This window comes from Hypomesus transpacificus, chromosome 3, assembly GCF_021917145.1.
Source record: "Hypomesus transpacificus isolate Combined female chromosome 3, fHypTra1, whole genome shotgun sequence".
NCBI lineage: Eukaryota > Metazoa > Chordata > Actinopteri > Osmeriformes > Osmeridae > Hypomesus > Hypomesus transpacificus.
Window position 1 is genome coordinate 14,526,604 of NC_061062.1, and position 19,597 is coordinate 14,546,200.

Consider the following 19,597-nt stretch of genomic DNA (forward strand, 5'->3'; position numbering starts at 1 on the left):
ATGACAGTGCGGATATTTCTGGTTATACATTCACATTGCAATCTCATGAGTACAGATACATCCTATCTATCTGCAGGGATTATGGTAAAAGATGCATCCATATTGTCAATCACGCACAGTGCCACACCAGGAGATCTAGGTTGCATCATGATGTTACAATAGTTTGTAGGTTTAAGATATCTTCCAATTTCAAGATGTCTTCCGTTTCCTTACAGTCAAATGCCTGTAACAATGACTACAATTCTTCCTGTGAGTGTCTGTGTGCGGTTTCGGTTGCAGTGACTGTAAACGTACAAAGCCCATCTTGTCTCAGAATTTGGCCATATTGTCAATCGAGATTGTGCAGAGCCTCAGCTCCCTCCATGTGAGGTGAAGCCAAAGCACTGTCGAGAGCCAATGAGAGGGCCTGGCAAACAGGAAGCGATTGGCGCCGGTCTCCCTTAAGCCATCTGCAACTGCTCGTGTAGCCGGAGCATGGACCTGGGCCACAAGTGTGTCTGAACCTGCTGCCATGACACCCCTACATTGTAATCTAGAACTGTATCATGGAATGTTAGTCTGGAGGATGAAAGATGTGGGTTGAGCGGATCTAGACAGCTTTGGGCTCAGGATGGTGAGCTGTTAAGAAGCTGTTTAAAGCAGTGATGGAGAATAAATGGATGTTCACTCATCGACACACCGGATGTATATAAAAAAAACATGTAGACATGCACACCTGAATTGAGTTGGTTTTCTATCTAAAACTAGTTTTTTTAATATAATTTTTCAATCGGTGTATAAGGGCCGGCGTGTAGTCAACCAACTACCTTAAAAGGTGCAGAGCAGTGGAGGGGAGCTTGTATGCTCCCTGGAGATCCCTACTAACAAGAGGGGTAGTATTTATAGATGGACCCCCTCGATGTATCCCACTTAATCCTGTTTCCCCCTCTCCATCCCCTCTCCATCCTCACGCCTGCTCCACTCCGCACAGCCCTCCAGCTGGCCTCTCCCTGATCACCACATCCACTGGGGTAACTAGCCGAGCTCGCTCCTTCTTCACGAAGAACGCAAACATTCGACTTCAACATTTCAACCTTATTGGAAATGTGGGCCAAACAATTTGCCCCCCGCTATTTGTTGATAAAGAGGGGGCTAAATTGCTTGACCCCTTGATTGCAGGAAGGAAGTTGGCATTGCCTTTACTTTTTTCGTTTTTTAAAATCGCTCTACTTCTCTGTTTGACCTGCAGGTAAAGAGCAATCATGTCAGCTGAACGCTTTGACTGTCATTACTGCAAGGACTCTCTGCTGGGTAAGAAGTATATTATGAAAGAGGACACACAGTACTGCACTAAATGCTACGAGAACCTGTTTGCCAACTGCTGTGAGGATTGTACTCTACCCATTGGGTGCAACTGCAAGGTAAGACTACCTCCCTGGTCTAATTCAATCCTTTTCTTTCTCTGACGTCAAAGATGGAAGTAGCATAAACCTGTCCTTGGTTTTCAGGACAGAAGGTTACTCTATGCGTATGGTTAAAGTAGGAAGACTGGATTTTTTATATACTGGTTTTAAGCAGGTTTTTTAAACAGCTCAAACTAGAATTTCACTTTTGGTCTTTGCCATCGTTGTGCCATCACAATCTCAAGGTTTGCTCCGTAAAGCAAGATGTTGGCAGATATTCTTGAGTATTATTCTAAGCCATTCGTTCTTGAATGTGTTATTGAATAGTTCAATATTTCATGTTTATCTGTGTCATAGGACCTGTCTTATAAGGAGCGCCACTGGCATGAGCAGTGCTTTAAGTGTGCCAAGTGCAGTCGCCCCCTAGTGGAGAAGCCCTTTGCTGCCAAGGACGAGCTTCTGCTCTGCACTGACTGCTACTCCCATGAGTACTCCTCCAAGTGCACCACCTGCAAGAAGACCATAATGCCTGGTAGGGTTGGAATGTGAGGAGGAGTAGGATAATGATGATGATGATGGGGATGATGATGATGGTGGTTGTGATTAAAATTGAGATGTTGTTGATGACAATGATGCTCAGGCTGCCAGTGATGATGATGATGTGATGCTGGCACTTAGCTGAACCACTTTGGTACATGTCCCTCCAATGCTCCACCCTTCCAGGCACATCTATAGTACAGTGTGACATCTGTGTGTCATCCAGTAAAAGAGTCGCTTGTGTTTGTAAACAACGCTAGTGAGGCCTGTGCAGAGCTCTGGAGTACACAAACAAACAAGGACCTCTGGATCCCAGACGTTTGTGACTGTGCTCTCTCTCAGTCCAGATAATTTATGATGACGTTTCCGAGAAGGACATTATTAAAGCAGCAATAGCAATGAGAAGGAGAAATTGAAGATGACCATGACAACGATGACAATGATAAAGAAGGGGAAAGAGGAGGACGCTAATGTTGAAAAACCAAAGCCATAAATCATGAAGTAGTTATCTATCTTAGAAACCTTCCTCTAGTCCAAAAAGAGCATCAATGACCTCATGCTATCTCATATTATGGTCTGTCCCAACCCTTCTCCCTCATCCCTACAGGAGGAGTTGGTCTATTTCTGCCGGGCAACACCGGCCCAGTGTCCTTATGTGTTCCCATGTTTGTGTCTCTCACATGCTGACGAGGCTGTTCCTCTCCTCTGGTGGCAGGCTCCCGCAAAATGGAGTACAAGGGGAACAGCTGGCATGAGACCTGCTTCCTTTGCCACCGCTGCCAGCAGCCAATGGGAACCAAGTCCTTCATCCCCAAAGACACCGGCTACTTCTGCGTGCCCTGCTTTGAGAAGCAGTTTGCCTACCAGTGCTGCGCCTGTAAGAAAGTGAGTCCCGTTGGCTGTCTCGTGGTGTTTAGGCTCGGATGCATTCGAAATCTCCCAGGTTCTCTGGCATATTTATACTCCATGCCTTAGACTGTGGATGAATACTAATAGGATCTAAATAGCACACAAGGGCATGTCAGGACAGCAAATGTCAATAGAAATTCAATCTGGTTTGTGCCTGTGTGTGTTTGTGTGCATGTGTGTGTGTCTATGTGTGTTCATGTTCATGCATGTGAGTGGTCACGTGTGTGCGTGCATAATATGCATGTATGTGTGCAGGTGTGTGTGTAAGTTCATGTGGGAGTCTATGAGGGTGTGTGCATGTGTGCATGTGTCAGTTTAAACTGTACCCGAGGACGTCAATGTGGGTGCGTCCACATGCATGTGTGTGTGTCTCCTTCCCTCAGGCCATCACCACTGGTGGGGTGACCTACAACGACAAGCCCTGGCACCGGGAGTGTTTCCTATGCATCGGCTGTAAGAAGCAGCTGTCCGGCCAGCGCTTCACCTCCAGAGAGAACTTCCCCTACTGCCTTGATTGCTTCAGCCACCTCTATGCTAAGAAGTGTGTGGGCTGCACCGAGCCCATCACCAGTGAGTCACTCCACCAATGTTTTCGTTCATATTCAACACCCTTCACGCTTTATCTTGACTGCCTCTGAGCCTCTATTTACGGTGTGTGAGTGTGGGGGGGGGGGAATTTGTGAGCAACAGAAAAGTGCTACATATGAAAATATATGTGCAAATGCTCCAAAAATGGTGATGTGACTTCACGTGGTCTGTTGATGTTTGTGTGACAGGGGCCATGTAATGTGTGAACATATGAGATGGACTGAAAATAAACCTTGCTCATTTGGCTGCGCTCATCCCAAGTACTGTTGTCTGATGTTATCCTATTTGTGTGTGCTTTTTGTGTATCCTGGGTGTGCTTACGTGTGAATATGTTTGTCTATCTATCTATCTATCTATCTGTCTGTCTGTCTGTCTGTCTGTCTGTCTGTCTGTCTGTCTGTCTGTCTGTCTGTCTGTCTGTCTGTCTGTATACCTGTCTGTCTGTCCATCCAACTGTCTGTCTGTCTGTCTGTCCCTCTGTCTAGGCCTGGCCGGGGCTAAGTACATCTCATTCGAGGAGCGTCAGTGGCACAGCGAGTGTTTCACCTGCATGCAGTGCTCCGTGTCCCTGGTGGGCCGCGGCTTCCTCACCCAGCGTGACGACATCCTCTGCACCGACTGCGGCCGCGAGAAGTGACCTCGCCCTGGCGTCGCAACCCTCCAACGGGCCACTGCAGAGCACCAGACCAGCGTTGAGGAACACCAAGCTTGTTGGTCATTTATTAACGAATCCTAATGCGTACATCAAGTCTTTCTTTTCACTGCACTCATATTTACCGTGGTGGACGACTGTGTCTTGGCCTCTGTAATAAAAAGAACTGGGTGTCCTGTTTCTCTGTTGTCCTCTGTTGAACTGAGCTGAGCATGCATAACGAAGACAGGGAAAGGCTTCTTGTTCCCTGCAGGACTGCCTCCAGCCAGGGATTCCTGCAGCAAGTATACCATTCAGAGGGATGACCTCCAGCGTGTCTGGGCCTCAGTTATAATTCTGGGTGCGGAGAAAACAAGCTGTAGCCAGACAAGGAGACATGCCCTCTGGGCTTAACCACAAAGGGTACAAATCTGAAAGCAGCAGATAACTGTAAACAAACCCAGATGCATACAAATATTAAACAATCCTTTCCACTTCCCACATTGTATATTAGATGTGTTGTAGTTAGGTAAATTAGTTATGTGACCTTTGAAATGTTCCTGAGTTTACACTGTATAAACAAGATAGACCATACAGTGGGCTAATCTGGTCATTCACAATTCTCACACCGCAACACTACAACTCATTTTGATTCCTGTGGGAATCCCAAAAATAAAATCCCCTGACCACCAGTCAGGTTGTTTTCATCCTCATAAACATATCTTTTTATTGGTCAAACTGCAAGGAGGAGTTGTGCAATGGTCCTGGCCGGGGGAGGGATCAGTGTAAAGCGCTGACACAGGACTTCCTGTCAGGATGGAGTCACATGGTTAGGTCAAACTGCATTTCATGTACAACAGCAAGACGCTGAGACCTGTGGACCAGAATCAGGTAGGATCAATCTGATACAGAAATACTGTAGCCTATTAACTGTATTGTCATCAAATATCCAGTTTTGTTGCGCTTAATTGTTCATGTCCCATTTTGCACGTTACATACAATTGCAGTTTCAGTACTACATGTTAACATTGTTGAACTTTCTCATTTAATTGATCTCAAACTGGATGATAGCATCATTTAAATAGACACTTGTCTGTAATGCATATTTTGTTACATAACAATTCTAGGACAAAATAGTGCTCATCCGCGATGAGTTTCAGAGCCTTCACTCAATCACTCGTCTACGAGAGCCCTAATGTCCCTAAAGAGAAGGACAAATCTGGCATCCACTGTCTGGAGTGCTACGGCAGGAACATCTACATCGGAACCAGGGGCTCGGTGGTCCAACACCTGACCCTACCCAGCAGCTCACGCTTAGAAGCCGACCCGGACAGGACCACCAGAGAGGGAAGGAGGAGGAAACTGGGCTCCGGCGGTCCAGTATCCCAGCTGCGGGCCGTGCCAGTTCTCAACCACCTCCTGGTGCTGTGGGACCGCTCCCTCAGCGCCTTCAACATGTTCTCTCTCGACCCAGCCCCCTCACTGAAAAGGATCCAGCACGTGTCTCTGTTCCAGGTCTGTGAGTCGTCTCTCTCAACCCAGTCCCAGCATGCGAGTGTGGAGCTGGTGACCGCCTCCAGCAGGAAGCGTGGGATCCGGATCCACGTGTTGGGGGTGGACCGGTGGGAGTGTGTGAAGGAGGTGGCCCTGCTCCAGGACCCCGTGGCCCTGGCGGTGGAGGACACTGTCGTGTGTGTGGCCACCGGGAACAGATACCTCCTCCACGACTACAAGACAGGCAACGGCGTGGATCTCTTCCCTCACAACCTCAACAAGCAGAATGTCATCGTGAGCAAGGCGGGGAGAGGAGAGTTCCTACTGAACGGACCTGACTGTTTGGGTATAAGCTGACGACTGCTAGACAGTTTATGTACTGTGTCCGTTACAGACAGCTTGTGCAGAAAAAGCGGGTCGATCTCTAATCCCCAGAAACACTTACGTAGCAAAACATTAAACACTGAAAGGCACTGTGAACACAGCTTATTTTCTGCCTTATCAGATAGAGTAACGTAAATGATGGATGACAATAGACTATTCAACATGCCACACACAGTAGGAGCCACATATACATACAGTACCAGTCAAAACTTTGGTAAGTGTCCAAACTTTTGACTGGTACTGTACATCTACAATGCTCTGGGATGTTTGTATTCTAGATTGTATGTTCCCTGTCTTGCAGGCATGTTTGTTATGAGCACGGGGGTGTGCCAGCGTCCTCCGCTCCAGTGGCCTGAGGGGGTGTTGGCGGCTGGGGTGTGTTTCCCCTACGTCTTGACCCTCCTGCCCCAGGCCCTCCATGTCTACAGCCTGGTGGATCAGCAGCTGAAAGAGACCGTCTGTCTGCTCGGTGCCAAGGGCTTGCTCCCAACCAAAGGTACTGCTGGATGTCATTACTGGAAGCACCCATCACGGGTGGATATGCACTTTGATGAGGAACAATTTATCCGTATAAAGATACACTGTTTTTGTTTGGGTGTGTGTGGGGGGGATATGTATATTCCAGTTTTAATTCATTCATTCGTTTACTTTGTATTCAACCATTCATCCATTGATTCCTTTATTTATCTCTGTCTGTGTCTATCCATCCATCCGTCCATCAGATGGGGTGTATGTGTTCACAGAGAGGGAGGTCATCTTTTTGTCCATGGTGCCTCTGGAGGAGCAGATCCAAACCTTGGCTGGCTGTGAGAGGGTGCAGGAGGCCCTGGCTCTGCTGGGTGGAGTTCAACAACACCTACCCCAGGACTCGTACCAGGTAGGATACTACCCATTAACACACTACCCCATGAATGCTACCAGGTAAGATTCTACCCATTACGTAACACACACCTGGAGTAGGCTGCACAGGTTATGAGTGTGTCAGGAGAAGGAGTGGCACATGAGATCTGGTCTAATCTACCCCCCAAATGGCCTCTTCACCAAATATTTCGTGCACAATACATTTTATTACCAAAATCACCATTTGAAAAAAGACCATCAGTCAACTTAGCACATATTTTTACAAAGCATTTTCCACAGCAGGAATGTTTGCAAAACGAGAAGCTATGTCAGTCATGCCTACTGTATGCAATTACCCTGGCTCAGCACATGACTTATTTATGTTACAGGTTGTTTTACTTGTTGTCTTCCAGAGCAAAGCTCTGATGGGTGGCTGATAGGAGACAGTGATTAAGACCTGGCTCATCACACCACACAGTACACGGTGTCCCCACCTCTTGAATCCAATTTGCATTCATTTAATGCTGTCACTGTCTGGAGATGTTACAGAGAGAGCACTGAAGGGTGGGGGCATTGCAAGACAGTCATCAGAACTCCAGTGTGTCCTAGGTGTCATATTGTGTTCTGCACAATTTTGTCATGCATAATGAATGGCACTTGGATCCTACAAAGGAAACACTTTAGGCTATTGCAGGACTGTAGGAGAGCTAGATGTGATGGAGAGCTAGATTAACTGGTGGCAAATGACCAGGGCTTGGACCCAAAACAGGGTGGACCATTAGACAATTGGACCCATTCCAAGATAATGTACTAAAGTGTGACTCCATCTTGCAATAGCTGTCAATCACATGGTATGCATTCTGATGAGTGCCAACTAGAAGCAAAGCAGACACAAGTAAATTACTTTCAAACAATTATTTACAAATGAATCCACACGGACAAAACCAAATGGACTTATGCCAGACATAAAATCTCACTGGGAAACCAGCTTGATCTGTTATGTCTCTAAAAAATCTAACCAATGAAACAAAGTACAGCACAAATAGACTCTCAGACGTTGTCTCCACAAGGGTTCTTAAAGTAAAACACAGAGGATAAACCAGATGGATTAAACAATTCATCTTCTGTGTCTCTTCAATCCACTAGAAAACCTCACTTAATCCACCTATTCAAATACCATGCTAAATCCCCACTATTATGATTTCTCTGCAGCATTATGACATTGTTTTAGAATGGATCATGAGATACACATGGATGTACAGTTAAAGAGCTGGCACGATTACTACAGTACCATCAGATTACACAGTCTATGAAAATAGATATTTTGTTGTGAAATTGTGTTAACAGCTGTGATTCAAAGAGTTGTTTTTTTTATGATGATGATGACTGGGCAGATGGCGATTGAGGGCGCAATCTGTGGAGTCTTAGGTTACAGGTCAAAGGTCATGAGGTTTCTTAAATGAATATTCACTCCGCATATGAATCATTTATTATGCTTTGTCTGTCTGCCTGCCTGCCTGCCTCATAAAAAAGACATCTTGCAGCTTTTACAAAAAAGAAAAGAAAAAAAATAGTACTGCATAGCACACTGCCCTTGAGATTTAAGTGCAGCCATTTAATCCTCTGTTCTCATAACTTGAGTATAAAAACTGATGAATGGATACAATGATACGCTCATGCATTATGGGCCTGTTCTAAGAGCAAATGTCATTTGGCAGGAACTGCATAAGACCATAACTTGCTTGGCTGGATTTGTTCACTTTCACCTGGGGGCCTTTACCGAAGCCAAAGATTTATTCATGTGAGATTAATCAAAACCACCGTACACATCATTGTTTCAAATAAGATGATCTTTTTTATGTTCAATATTACATATAATATCAAACGTCTCTCATGCAATCATTTAGATTGAACTGCTATTGTAGTGTATAGTTTGGTCAGGTTTTAAAAACTCCAATGATTCTTTCAAACAGTAAAGGTGAGCTGGACCCCAGAGAAGTAGTTAGACTGTATCCAGACTTGGAGCCTGTCTGCGGGGCCTTCCACTCACACCTAACTCCACCCAGCCACGCCAGGGATCTTAAAGCGCTACGGCAAGAGGACAGGGCCACATTTCAGTTGTACCAGGGCTTCCTGGTGGAGTTTCTCAGTGCCGTCAGGGGGACGGAGCAGGGTGGGAGGAGTGGCGCGGAGGTGGACGGGGCCCTGCTGAGGCTCTACGCTGAGCAGGGAGGCGCGGAGCAGCTGCACCTGCTGGTGTCCTCCTCCGAGGCGTGGGACCTGGACGCCAGCGTGGCCGTCCTCCAGCACCACCAGAGGTCGGAGGGGCTGGATGGGTAGGGGGGCATAGGACATTTAGAGGGGTCTCTACTAATACCATTAGCTCAATGGATTGTTGACCTCAGTGAGATGCCACACTGTCCAAAGCTGTTTCGTTCATTCAACTGCAGTCTTGCTTTCTCCCCTCTTCAGATATTTCACCCTGGGATTGCTCTACTATAGTCACAGGGACCATATGAATGCAATCGAGGTAAAAAAATTAAAAAGCCCAACAACGAAAAACAAGGGATGCACACTGTACAAATATGAGAGTATACTGAGCAGAACAGTGAAGCTTTGCTGCGTTGTGTCAGACCTGGGTGAGGATTGCAGATGGACACTATGAGGACACCTCGTGCTCAGACATCTATGAGCACATCGTACAAACTCTCAGCCTCCTGCCTTACAGCGACGTGCTGTGGGCGTTTGCAGACTGGACTCTTCTGAGAAACCAGGAGGTACCTGTTAATGATCTCTTTTCTCATCTCACCTGTAGAGGGCAGCGTTGCACAATTTAACACAGCAGTGTAAAGGCCCAAACAGTAGAATAGGAGTATTGTCAGTCAATGTAAACGATGATATTTCATAATGATGTGTTCTAAGAAAACACATGTACATATATTCCATGTCATGTATTTTCTTGGGTCACGAAACAATCGTAGCTAACTGATTCATTCCATATTCGAAAGGTGATCAATCTTTTCTGTGACTTAAAAGGTCGGAGTCCGTATTTTCACCAGAAGAGACCCCGAGGAGACTCATCTGTCAGTGCAGGATGAGGTTCTTGTCTGCTTGAAAAAGTACCCTCAGGCGTTGGTTCGCTACCTAGAGTTTCTGGTTCATGATTTGAAAAGGGAGGTTAGTGCTGCTACGACATCACGTAAAAATACATGCTGGAAATATCCAAACAGCATGAACACTAACACAGAATTAATAGTGCATAGTGATGCTGATGATGATGGCACAGATCTGTCTCTCCTTCCCAATCTGTTCTCAGGAGGAGAAGCTCCACAGCCTTCTGGCTGTGGCATATGTTGCCCAGATACAGCCGGCTCTCCACAGGAGAGAGGAGGCAGACTCTGGTGTGCGAGAGGCCAGAGAAAAACTGCAACAGTTGCTATGGCAGTCGTCGCTCTTCGATAGTGCAGCTGTGCTCGGTTAGTGAGCCCAGTGGCAAATATGATCCATTCAGAAACACTGATTATGGTCATTCATGTGCGTATTTGCAAATAAAAGTATTTGATGTGATTTGTTTATGACCAATTTTCTACATCTGAATCCATAAATCTCCCGACAATTCCAATGTTCCAGCGAGACTCCAGCCGACAACCCTCCTTCTTGAGAAGGCCATCGTTGTGGGGAGGGGTGGTGACCACCAACAGGCCCTGGAGATGCTGGTCCACCAGGGGGGAGAGATTCAGGACGCGTGGGCCTACTGTCAGAGGGCTGGCCAGGGCCAGACCAGGGAACTCAAGCAGAGCCTGTCCCTCGACTTACTCCAAATCTACCTGGGTTCCTCTGGTTTCACCAGCGCAGCCGTGGACCTCCTCAATGCTAACGCTGCGGCCTTCGACCTGGGAAGAGTTCTCCAGGTGCTTCCAGAGTCCTGGTCTCTCCAGCTGGTCTCCCAGTTCCTGCTGGGCTCCCTCAGAGGGACATCTCACCAGAGGAGGATGGGGGGAGTACAGAGGGGTCTGGCCCAGGCAGAGCTACTCAGACACAAGTACACTTGGGTGAGTTGTTTACATCCTCAGTAAAGCACTCACTTCACTAACAATAGGACATTCAAGACTTCCTGTTCCTGTGGACTCTTTGTAGTACCACAGTGCCAGAAGTAGTCTGTTCTTCCTGAAGTCAGTAAACCCTTTCAACCCCTCTCTCTTTCCACCCAGGCCCAGGCCTCAGGAGGGATGCTGAGAGTGGCCAGGGGTTGTGTGTGCACAGCATGTAAGAAGGACCTCACAGAGTCAGAGTTTGTGTGTAGTCTCACAGGTGAACTGACTCACACAACCTGCAGTAGCCGCACAAAATCCTAGACACAGTCCTGATTGGCTGGTGTGTGTGTTTATGTTTGTGTATGTGTCTGTGTCTGCATGTGTGCGTCTGTCTGTGTTGACAAGTATAAAGGGTTGTACTAGGGCCCAACACACAAAACAACAAATCCTGTTTGGACTCCTGGTTATGTTGACTCTGTAAATATCTTCTACTTACCCAGTCATTATGCTGGATTAGCCACTGTCCTGGAGCTCTAAGAACACACTCCAAATCAGGGAGCAGGGACTAGACGCATTTCCCAATTACAAAACGAATAAAATATAAAAATACACTTTGCCAATAACTGCATAGTATGAGGGCTTTGCACAACATCCAAACCCTCGTGTTATGACAAGCAATGTACATTTCACTGTGGTTATGTCAAAACCATTCCCTTAAAAAAAACATTGATAGACAGTACTGGCTGTGCTGTCAACCTGCGGACTCCAGAGAGTCTGGCCATCCTGCTGCCCAGTCACTCTACTATGTCCCTGCCCATTCTAATCCTTTCCATTCATTGTTTATTTTCAGTTTATGTTCCATATGGGGATTGAAATGAGACAGTACACAACCCAATGTCATGTATAAAGGATCTTATTCCCCCACTATCACTGTGTGAAAAAACCTAATTGGAGACTCGGTTGGAAATGCAGATATGTTATAAAAAGGTCATGTAGAAATTGTCCTATGTGGAAAAAAAATGGACTGCTATTAAATTCTTACCAGAGCATGTCCTATTTGTAACACCGCCGTGTATTGCATTTAATAATACATCAGCAAATTGTAAGATATGGAAATTGTTGTAAATAAACTTAAAGACATATCATTAAGTCCTATGGAGGAACACCAGGCTCAAGATTTATTTATCTTTTTTAGTCTCTATTTAGTCGTTAGGCTAACCATAAGTGCAACTATTTCTTTATGCTGATACATTTAGGAATGCAAGCCAAGGAGACGCCTTGGGCCCAGAAACAGTGACTAGACTTGTGCTTCTGGCTGGTCTGTTTGTTCTGCGTCTCGCACAAGTGTTTTCAGCTGAAAGCAAGGTGCTCCCACCTTGGGCCACAGCCTATTTCAGCCATGGTCATGGTTGTTCTTGATCAACCTATAGTGTTATCAGTTTCATTTCTGGAAGGAACAAGTGAACATAGACGACATACCTGGATCAGTTACTGTATGACATACATGAATGTGAAGTACTTGCATGGTACCAGTGTGAAGCCTTGATTTGTTCTTGAAGGATCAATTTCCTATTTGTTGTTGAATGTCTGATCTGACATGGGACATCTAAAACAGTTCTTCCAGGACCATGGCTAACTCTGCCTGGTGCTGGGCTCCCCCCGGGGCTCAGAGTCAGTCTTGAGGCTGACCACTGAGTGGACCCAAGCAGCATGGGTTCACTATGGGATCACTTCCAAACTCCTCCTTCCCCTCCTCTCCACCTCTCCTTCCTTCCTTTCAGGGCCAGACCAAGGAGGAAACTAATGTTGTTTTGAATACTCGTGGGCCCCAAGCCTCAAAACTATTTTTCTCGTCTCTGATGTGCCTCGCTGCTTCTACAGAGCCAAAGGTGAAAACAAACAATAAACAGACTCCACACAAACATCAGCTGCACAGCAAAGTCAGCACAACAGAACGTGTAATCATTCCAGAGTACGGGGGATTCTCGAGGCAATTTTGTGGCTTTGTTTTGCTCGAGCCCTCCATTCTGCTGCTGATGAGAGTGTAAGATCCTTGCAATCTGGTGCTGGGTGTTACGTGAGTGTGTGTCATTGCAGGCAACAGCTCCTCTGGAAGTCAGCCCTGGATCTTTAAAGGGACCAGGCCAGATGGTCATTTCACACATGAGGGAACAGGATGGAAGCAAAAAAAGGCAACATTTCTGAAGGAAAGCATGGTGGGGATCCAGACATTGGTCTCCATTATAAATATCCACCATCACCACAGACACGGAAGAAGAAGGAAAAACAAGAACATTTTACTCTTTTGCTTCTCTAAATTTAAAAAAGGCTGACTGGATCAGAGTAGGCTTCTGTTTACATGCACATCTTGTTTTGTTTTGAACATGCTCAGAATACGCATAGGCCTGGAAGACGGATCCTGGTGATTGTTTTGTCGATTGTTTTATTGTTGTGGAGTTTGGAAAATGTATTGTATTGTAAGTTGTAGCAAACCAGGGGAGTCAGACCAGCCAATCCGGGAGTCTACCTGCCGGTCGAGGTGCTGCAGCCACTGGGCACATGGCACTGGTCACACCTGGAGCCCACCAGACAATCAGGCGAGGGCTTAAAGGGAGCCAGCCCAAGGCCGCAGGGGAGGGAGAGAACCAGAGAGACAACCCTGGAGGAGTGTTGCAACTAACGTTTCCCTCTGCTTTGACCCCCCCAGAACCACACTCCTTGAAGGACCACAGACCCCGGACGGGAAGAATCAGAATCAGAATCAGAAGGATTTTATTCGCATTGAATGTTTGCACAAACAAGGAATTTACTTTGGCAAGGAGGTGCATACATTAAACATATAGGAATATAGAAAACTTAAACATGTGGACTAACTATACAAAAGGAGCAAAGTCTAGCTAATACTAAGGGGGGTCTAACTAATACTAAGGGGAATAAAAAATCAAATATAAAGACCCCTAATTTAAAGTTTGTCCCACTACCCTTACCCTGACACCCTTTAGTAAAGACCAGTTTATGTTAACCCCCCGTGTCTGAGTTCTATTTTATTGTGTATCGGGTTGTCCCCTGGGTTGCTACAAAGTCCACCAATACAAAAGAGATTTTCATTATCACTGTATATGCAGCTTTGAATTGATGAATCAATTAATTTCAAGCCCAATTTCTGAGCCTTTGCTTCCAACAATATATTGCAGTGCACTTATTGCAAATGAAAAAAAAACAGCAGGTTGCTCATTAAGTGAAACCCATGGGAAAAAATGAACCTTTGATTCTTTGCATTGCTGCCGTTTTAAGCATAGCAGCCACAAATGACTGCATCATGTCTCTTATGACGCATTTTTTTAGTCTCTTAGCGGTTGGCAAGAGACAAGGAGAATTTAATTTGCAACCCCTGGTAGCAATAATGTTAAGGTACTAGAAAACCTAAAGGCATTGAACCTTCTTTAATTTCTACTTTCCCCAACTAAACTAATGCTACAGCCTGGCAGAGTAGGCATGGGAATAAATAGCTGAAAGAGGATGATCAAAACGTGTCTATTTTTTAACTCCTAAGGCAACGCTATCATTTCCATCGCTTTCTTTACCTTTGGTTTTGGAGCCGTGCCACTGGGGGAGCTGGGCAGGCTGGCCCAGAGGAGGCTCAGAAGGGGGAAAGGCAGTCACCGCAGGCCCCCACCCTGTCCCCCCACGCACAGACGTAGGCTATAGCACATGGTGTGTATAATACCAGAATATCATCCTGCATCTAGAGGCCTTATCTCACAGGCTCGCTCCTTTATATCTGCTGCAGCTTGATCTGACATAAGGGCAGGGTGGCAATAGGGCTTTATTGGGTTTAGATTGAGCCAGATCGGAGTCCTTGAGTTCAGCTGATATTTCAAAATCTATTTGTGAAACACTTTGGAACTAATCATTGTGGCTTCTATTTGTTGACAGTGCATTACGTTTTAAAATGGTTGTAGCTGAAGGGGAAAGAGTTGAGGAGTAAAACCACAAAGATTGTGTAATAAACAAAAAAAATGCAACTCTGTATTTATCCTCCCATTAGTAACACACATCGTTGGAGAAATGTAGCCCGGGCTAGGTGTCTAGGCAGTCTCTGAGGTATACACTCACTGCTGGTTCAACCACGCTTATCTTTTGAAAATAAGCTGGTGTGACTCACGCAATCCTGAAAAATTGCTCAGGCTTTTACGGAGCTACAGAGAACCTCCAGTTCTCTCTGTGACCTTCAGTCAACCATGAATGTGTTACTTATGTGGCATTAGCCTAATGACCTGTACAAGTGCAGGGGTAATAACACCATCTTGGATAAGGAACAAGGCTTGGTAAATGGCAGATGACAGTTCCTGGCATACTCCCTGTTTTTCTCAGATTCAGGGAACTGATAGAAGGCCATTGTGAGTACACCTTTGTAATTGAGATATTTCAAATTAAGGTCCATTCAGCAAGTGCGTGGCCGAAGGTGATGGTGTGTGTGTGTGTGTGTGTGTGTGGAGGGGGAGGGGGTCAGGTGCGGCGAGCCCATTTGTGGCCTGGATCCGAGGGCAGACATGTGTTTCAGTTCCAGATACATCATTTTTCATCCCCGGCTCATTTGGCTGTCTGGGAAATGCTCCAAGCACAGATGCTGACTAAAGGGAACTTGGGACAAACCTGCCACAAAGACAGGAAACTGTAATAAACTAGTAAAGCCTGTGATGTCTTGCTGGCATCAGACACAGCTTTCCCAAAAGGAAGATAAGGTGCAGGTGAACTTCATCATCTGTAGCCTTTGATTCATTCGCTTGATTTACATGATCATGAAAACAATATGAAAACGATTTTACCAGAAAATTAGCACTTGAGTGCTGATACACACAGAACATCATTTAGGTTCCTTTTGGCAAGATAGAATGCTGTATAAAGCTTCTCAACATGTTCAGTTTCAGTATGTCCTGGCCCATGTGAAGGAGAACAAAGATTTATTGCTGAGGCAGACATGGTCAGATCCTGACCATCAGAAACAAGCTAGATTGTAACCTTTATCTCCCAGACTGCGTCCCATGTGGGTTTTGACATCACTGATTAAAGAGCAAATGTTGTATAAGTTACTGTTACTGTACCCTGAGAAGCGAGAGAGCTTCGCTGCATCAAGCATAATTAGACATTTAGCACCAATCCTCTCCACAGATTAACACACCCATAGCCACATTAGAGAGGCCAGTGAATAATAGAGGATTCCAGAACCCCTCAATTGAAACCGAGTGAACTGCTTCTCTCACGCCCTCCACTTTCTCGTCTTCACACATCAGCCTACACATATTAAAGCATGAGCGCTGCCTGAGAGGGCCCTCGCATGCCTGGCCATCTCTGCCACGACAGAAAAACTCTGTCTTTGTTATAAAAATCAAACACTTAAAACAATATCACAAAACACAGACCTGAGCTGGAGTAGAGGAGGGCTACTGCACTACAGGATTTCTGTGGTTTCTCTCCTCAGTACTCTTAGGGTATTTCAGAAGTTACTGGTCACAAAAAAATGCAAAAGCACAAGTTGTACTGGCAGTGGGAGAGTAAAAAAAAAAGTGTTATGGCACAATGACCTCCTAAAGGTCTGTGGCATCCCATCCCTTCAGTTGTATTGTGATTCCCATCCCTCAGTACTACCATACTATACCTGACCTAACTAAAGATGGACTTTAGGATTGATACTGACATGTTGTCTTTATAGAAGAACTGAAGCCTGCTAATCCCTTTGGGTCTCCTGTAGGTGTGGATCATCTCTGGGTACATTAGCAGTATTTATGACAGCAGGGAAAGCCTTGTGAATCGCACTGTTCTCTTTGTTTTCCATTATCTTATCACTCAGACCGCAGAACGCTACCATGGGGTAACTTCAGCATGTCACTTAACTAAGCTGCGAAACCATGGCAACAGTGACAGTGTTATTGCTTGTAAATCTCAATCGCTATGTCGCCGTAAACCATGGTGATGTTCTTATGGAAGTCATGTTTTATGTCTGTGTTTGTGACTAGCAAGTAGTAACCTGCGCAGTACATAAAAAATAACCTACAATTTATCCTTAAGGGGAATTTTCGATTTTTTACTCGACTGTTGAAAGTACATTTTGTAGATGTGATTGACAGAATTTGCATTTCTGTTACAATCTCATGCATGATATACATGTTATTTTCATGTATTTAGCATTTTATTTAGACTCCAAAACATTATCATTTTGGGAGTGAATTCACCTGCCTCTGAATGTTCAGGTAAACCGCCTGGCAGAAGTAAAACCTAATGCCAAGATCTAATCTGGTCATTTCATCGCAGTGCATTCGCTGACCTCTCATGGAGATTGACTCAGGAGATTTGGACTTTCACTCGCCCTAAAAAGTGACTAGCTCGTAAAGTTAGGCTCTGGCACATTTCCGACCTTTAATTTGAGATGGGTGTTTCAGAAAAGTCACGAAACCTAGAAAGATAATGGTGGGTAAAAGTATAGCTTACAAAGGCTGCATGCACAGAGGCAAGAATATAATTTTTTTAATTTCAATGGAGTCAACCACTTGTCTGGCGTATACAGATAGGATCCAACTCTGCAATCAACAAAGGCCTCACAATGTGTACAGAAATAGAGAGTCGGGTTTAGGAACAGAGCTCAACAAATTTCAATAAGGTTGGATTTTCCCACCTCTGAGTCTTTCAAATACATAGGCTATGTAGCCCATGTCAATACTATTATAATACCATTGGTCCAGAGGAAGGCCTGCCCATAGTTAACTACAAATACAAATGCAGTATAGATTGCCTGACAAACAGACCTAGATGATTCCTCTACGTGCCAACCATGACCAAGAATCCTGCGGGTGCCCCTGAGTGGCGCATTGTCCTATGACAGGGCCATGTTCCATGTTATTACACTTAAATGTATACGATGTACACTTTATTTTAACATTGTGAGGTATCAGGATGATTCCAATTTAGAACTTTTCTTTCAGGCCTGGTTGTATATAGTCTATAATAACTGCCTCAATGCAGGCTTGGGCCCAGCCTGTTTACCCTGCCTCCCCACAGGAAAACTCACTTGTGGTAATACTGGTGCCAAAATAAAAACCCAGAAACAGAAGACATAGTCAGTGGGAGGTTCAGCCAGTCTGAGCGGCCTGAGCACGCTAATGCTGTTAATGAACGAGAAATTACCCACATGTTTGACGAATGGCACAAACTGCTACCATAGACAGAAAACACTGGAAATAAGACTACAGATTTGAGCACCTGACTTCTTTGTGGTGTTGAAGAATATCCCAAGTATGTTTGCTTTAGAAATTGTGTATCTTGACTAAATGCCACAACTTGTGCCGATGCTTTTGCAGTATATAACTTGCTTTTGTAGACTGCCATCTTGGGGGGAAAAACAGACCTGATTGGGTTTTATTTCTCTTTGTGAAATGTCACTGCTTAAAGCCATGACCATGTTATAATAGAGCATGGCAAGAATTTCCATACATAGATTTCTGTCCACCTGTCTGCTCCAATACGAGACCCACATTGTGGTTCGAGCCATGGTTTTATTCAACCACAAATTGTTTGTCCAACTGTATGTCAAGCAATGTAAACACTTCCCCAAAAAAGTACAGCTTAGGTGTATCAATATTAGTAGAGTATTTTTCTTTTTCCTTTTTCCCTCTTAACCACAAAAAATGCTGCATTTGGAAATTTCGTTTGAAATACAGCTCTGTAAATAGCTGAGAAAACTGTCTCAGCTGTTGGAAGCCCCATCAAAGTATCTTACGATGGTGAAAAGCTAGCTGGTTAGCTTGAGGAACAGAAGTTGTTCAACAACCACATTTGTATTTAAAAAAACTTTCTGGGACCTTCGGACATTCATAAGACTTCAGATTTCTTTTATTATCTATGGTCCACAAGATTTGTTTTTAATGCGGCAAACTGCATATATTTAAATCCAATCTAAACAGTTCAATTTGCCATACACAGCTTTAGCTTTGTGGCAGTAGATCAGGAAGCTAGGCATAATGCCTACAGCTCCACAGCACCCTACTGTCTAAACATAGAAGCCCAAGTAGTTTATCATCATTCTCGTCTTTATTTTAATCATACTGAGAAAAGTAGAGATTTGTTTGTTCTGATGGGGTTCTTTGTTGGTAAAAAAAAGGCTAAAGGCATCCAAAAATAGCCACCATCAGGCCTGTGTATAAGACGCCTTTCAGTAAGCTATCATTGTATTTACAGACTTATACATGCTGCAATTGAAGGGTGAGTGTCCTGGGAAGTGACGGTATAATTATTACGTTGGGCCGGAAGGGAAAGTCTTGCATGTGGGTTTCTATGGTTAACAGGTCCTCAGTAGAGGTCAGCAAATACAGCAGCTGGGTGCTGAAATTACAGAGCTCACTGACTCATTCTACTCTCTCGCTCTCTCTTTCTTTGCAGGAGACTTGGAGGCTTGTTCTAGGAGGGGTGAGCCCTTGGAACACACTTTCCACTTCAGATCTGATGCCTCTTCAGAAACACAGAGGGGAAAGAAAACCTTTGTACTTTTTGGCATTTGGGTAGCATCAGACCACAATTCCTTGTCTGTGTAAACATTCATGGCGAATAAATCCATTTCTGATTCTGATTCTGATAGTGACATCCTTTTTTTAACCAAACATGGCTCAAACTTTGATAAACATCTTAAAAGCTACTAATTGAATGCCTGTCTATTTAAAGTTCATCATCAGTGAAGTTGGTGGAAATAGCAACCGCTTCGAACAGCTAATTTGCTATGAAATAAGCCTTATATCGTCTAGCAGATA

At 44.8% G+C, this 19,597-nt stretch overlaps 2 protein-coding genes across 3 annotated transcripts; both read left to right on the plus strand.

The window, feature by feature from the left end:
* Window positions 1-890: 890 nt before the first annotated feature.
* On the plus strand, window positions 891-4,248 carry fhl5 (four and a half LIM domains 5). The gene is made up of 6 exons (XM_047018406.1): window positions 891-1,010; window positions 1,229-1,400; window positions 1,740-1,914; window positions 2,635-2,804; window positions 3,212-3,398; window positions 3,902-4,248. The coding sequence occupies exons 2-6, from the start codon at window positions 1,242-1,244 to the stop codon at window positions 4,051-4,053; spliced, it is 843 nt and encodes a 280-aa protein (XP_046874362.1). The 5' UTR covers window positions 891-1,010; window positions 1,229-1,241; the 3' UTR covers window positions 4,054-4,248.
* A 620-nt stretch (window positions 4,249-4,868) lies between these two features.
* Window positions 4,869-12,213, plus strand: si:ch211-266g18.9 (transforming growth factor-beta receptor-associated protein 1). 2 transcript variants are annotated; one of them, XM_047018477.1, is made up of 12 exons: window positions 4,869-4,938; window positions 5,175-5,887; window positions 6,227-6,421; window positions 6,648-6,802; window positions 8,484-8,566; window positions 8,739-9,101; window positions 9,238-9,295; window positions 9,399-9,542; window positions 9,802-9,942; window positions 10,082-10,241; window positions 10,396-10,817; window positions 10,977-12,213. In XM_047018477.1, exons 2-12 carry the CDS (start codon window positions 5,197-5,199, stop codon window positions 11,118-11,120), a joined length of 2,556 nt encoding a protein of 851 aa, XP_046874433.1. In that variant the 5' UTR covers window positions 4,869-4,938; window positions 5,175-5,196; the 3' UTR covers window positions 11,121-12,213. The 2 variants fall into 2 exon arrangements, with proteins under 2 accessions (XP_046874433.1, XP_046874434.1); XM_047018478.1 differs by having other exon boundaries at window positions 8,739-9,083.
* The last annotated feature ends 7,384 nt before the right edge of the window (window positions 12,214-19,597 follow it).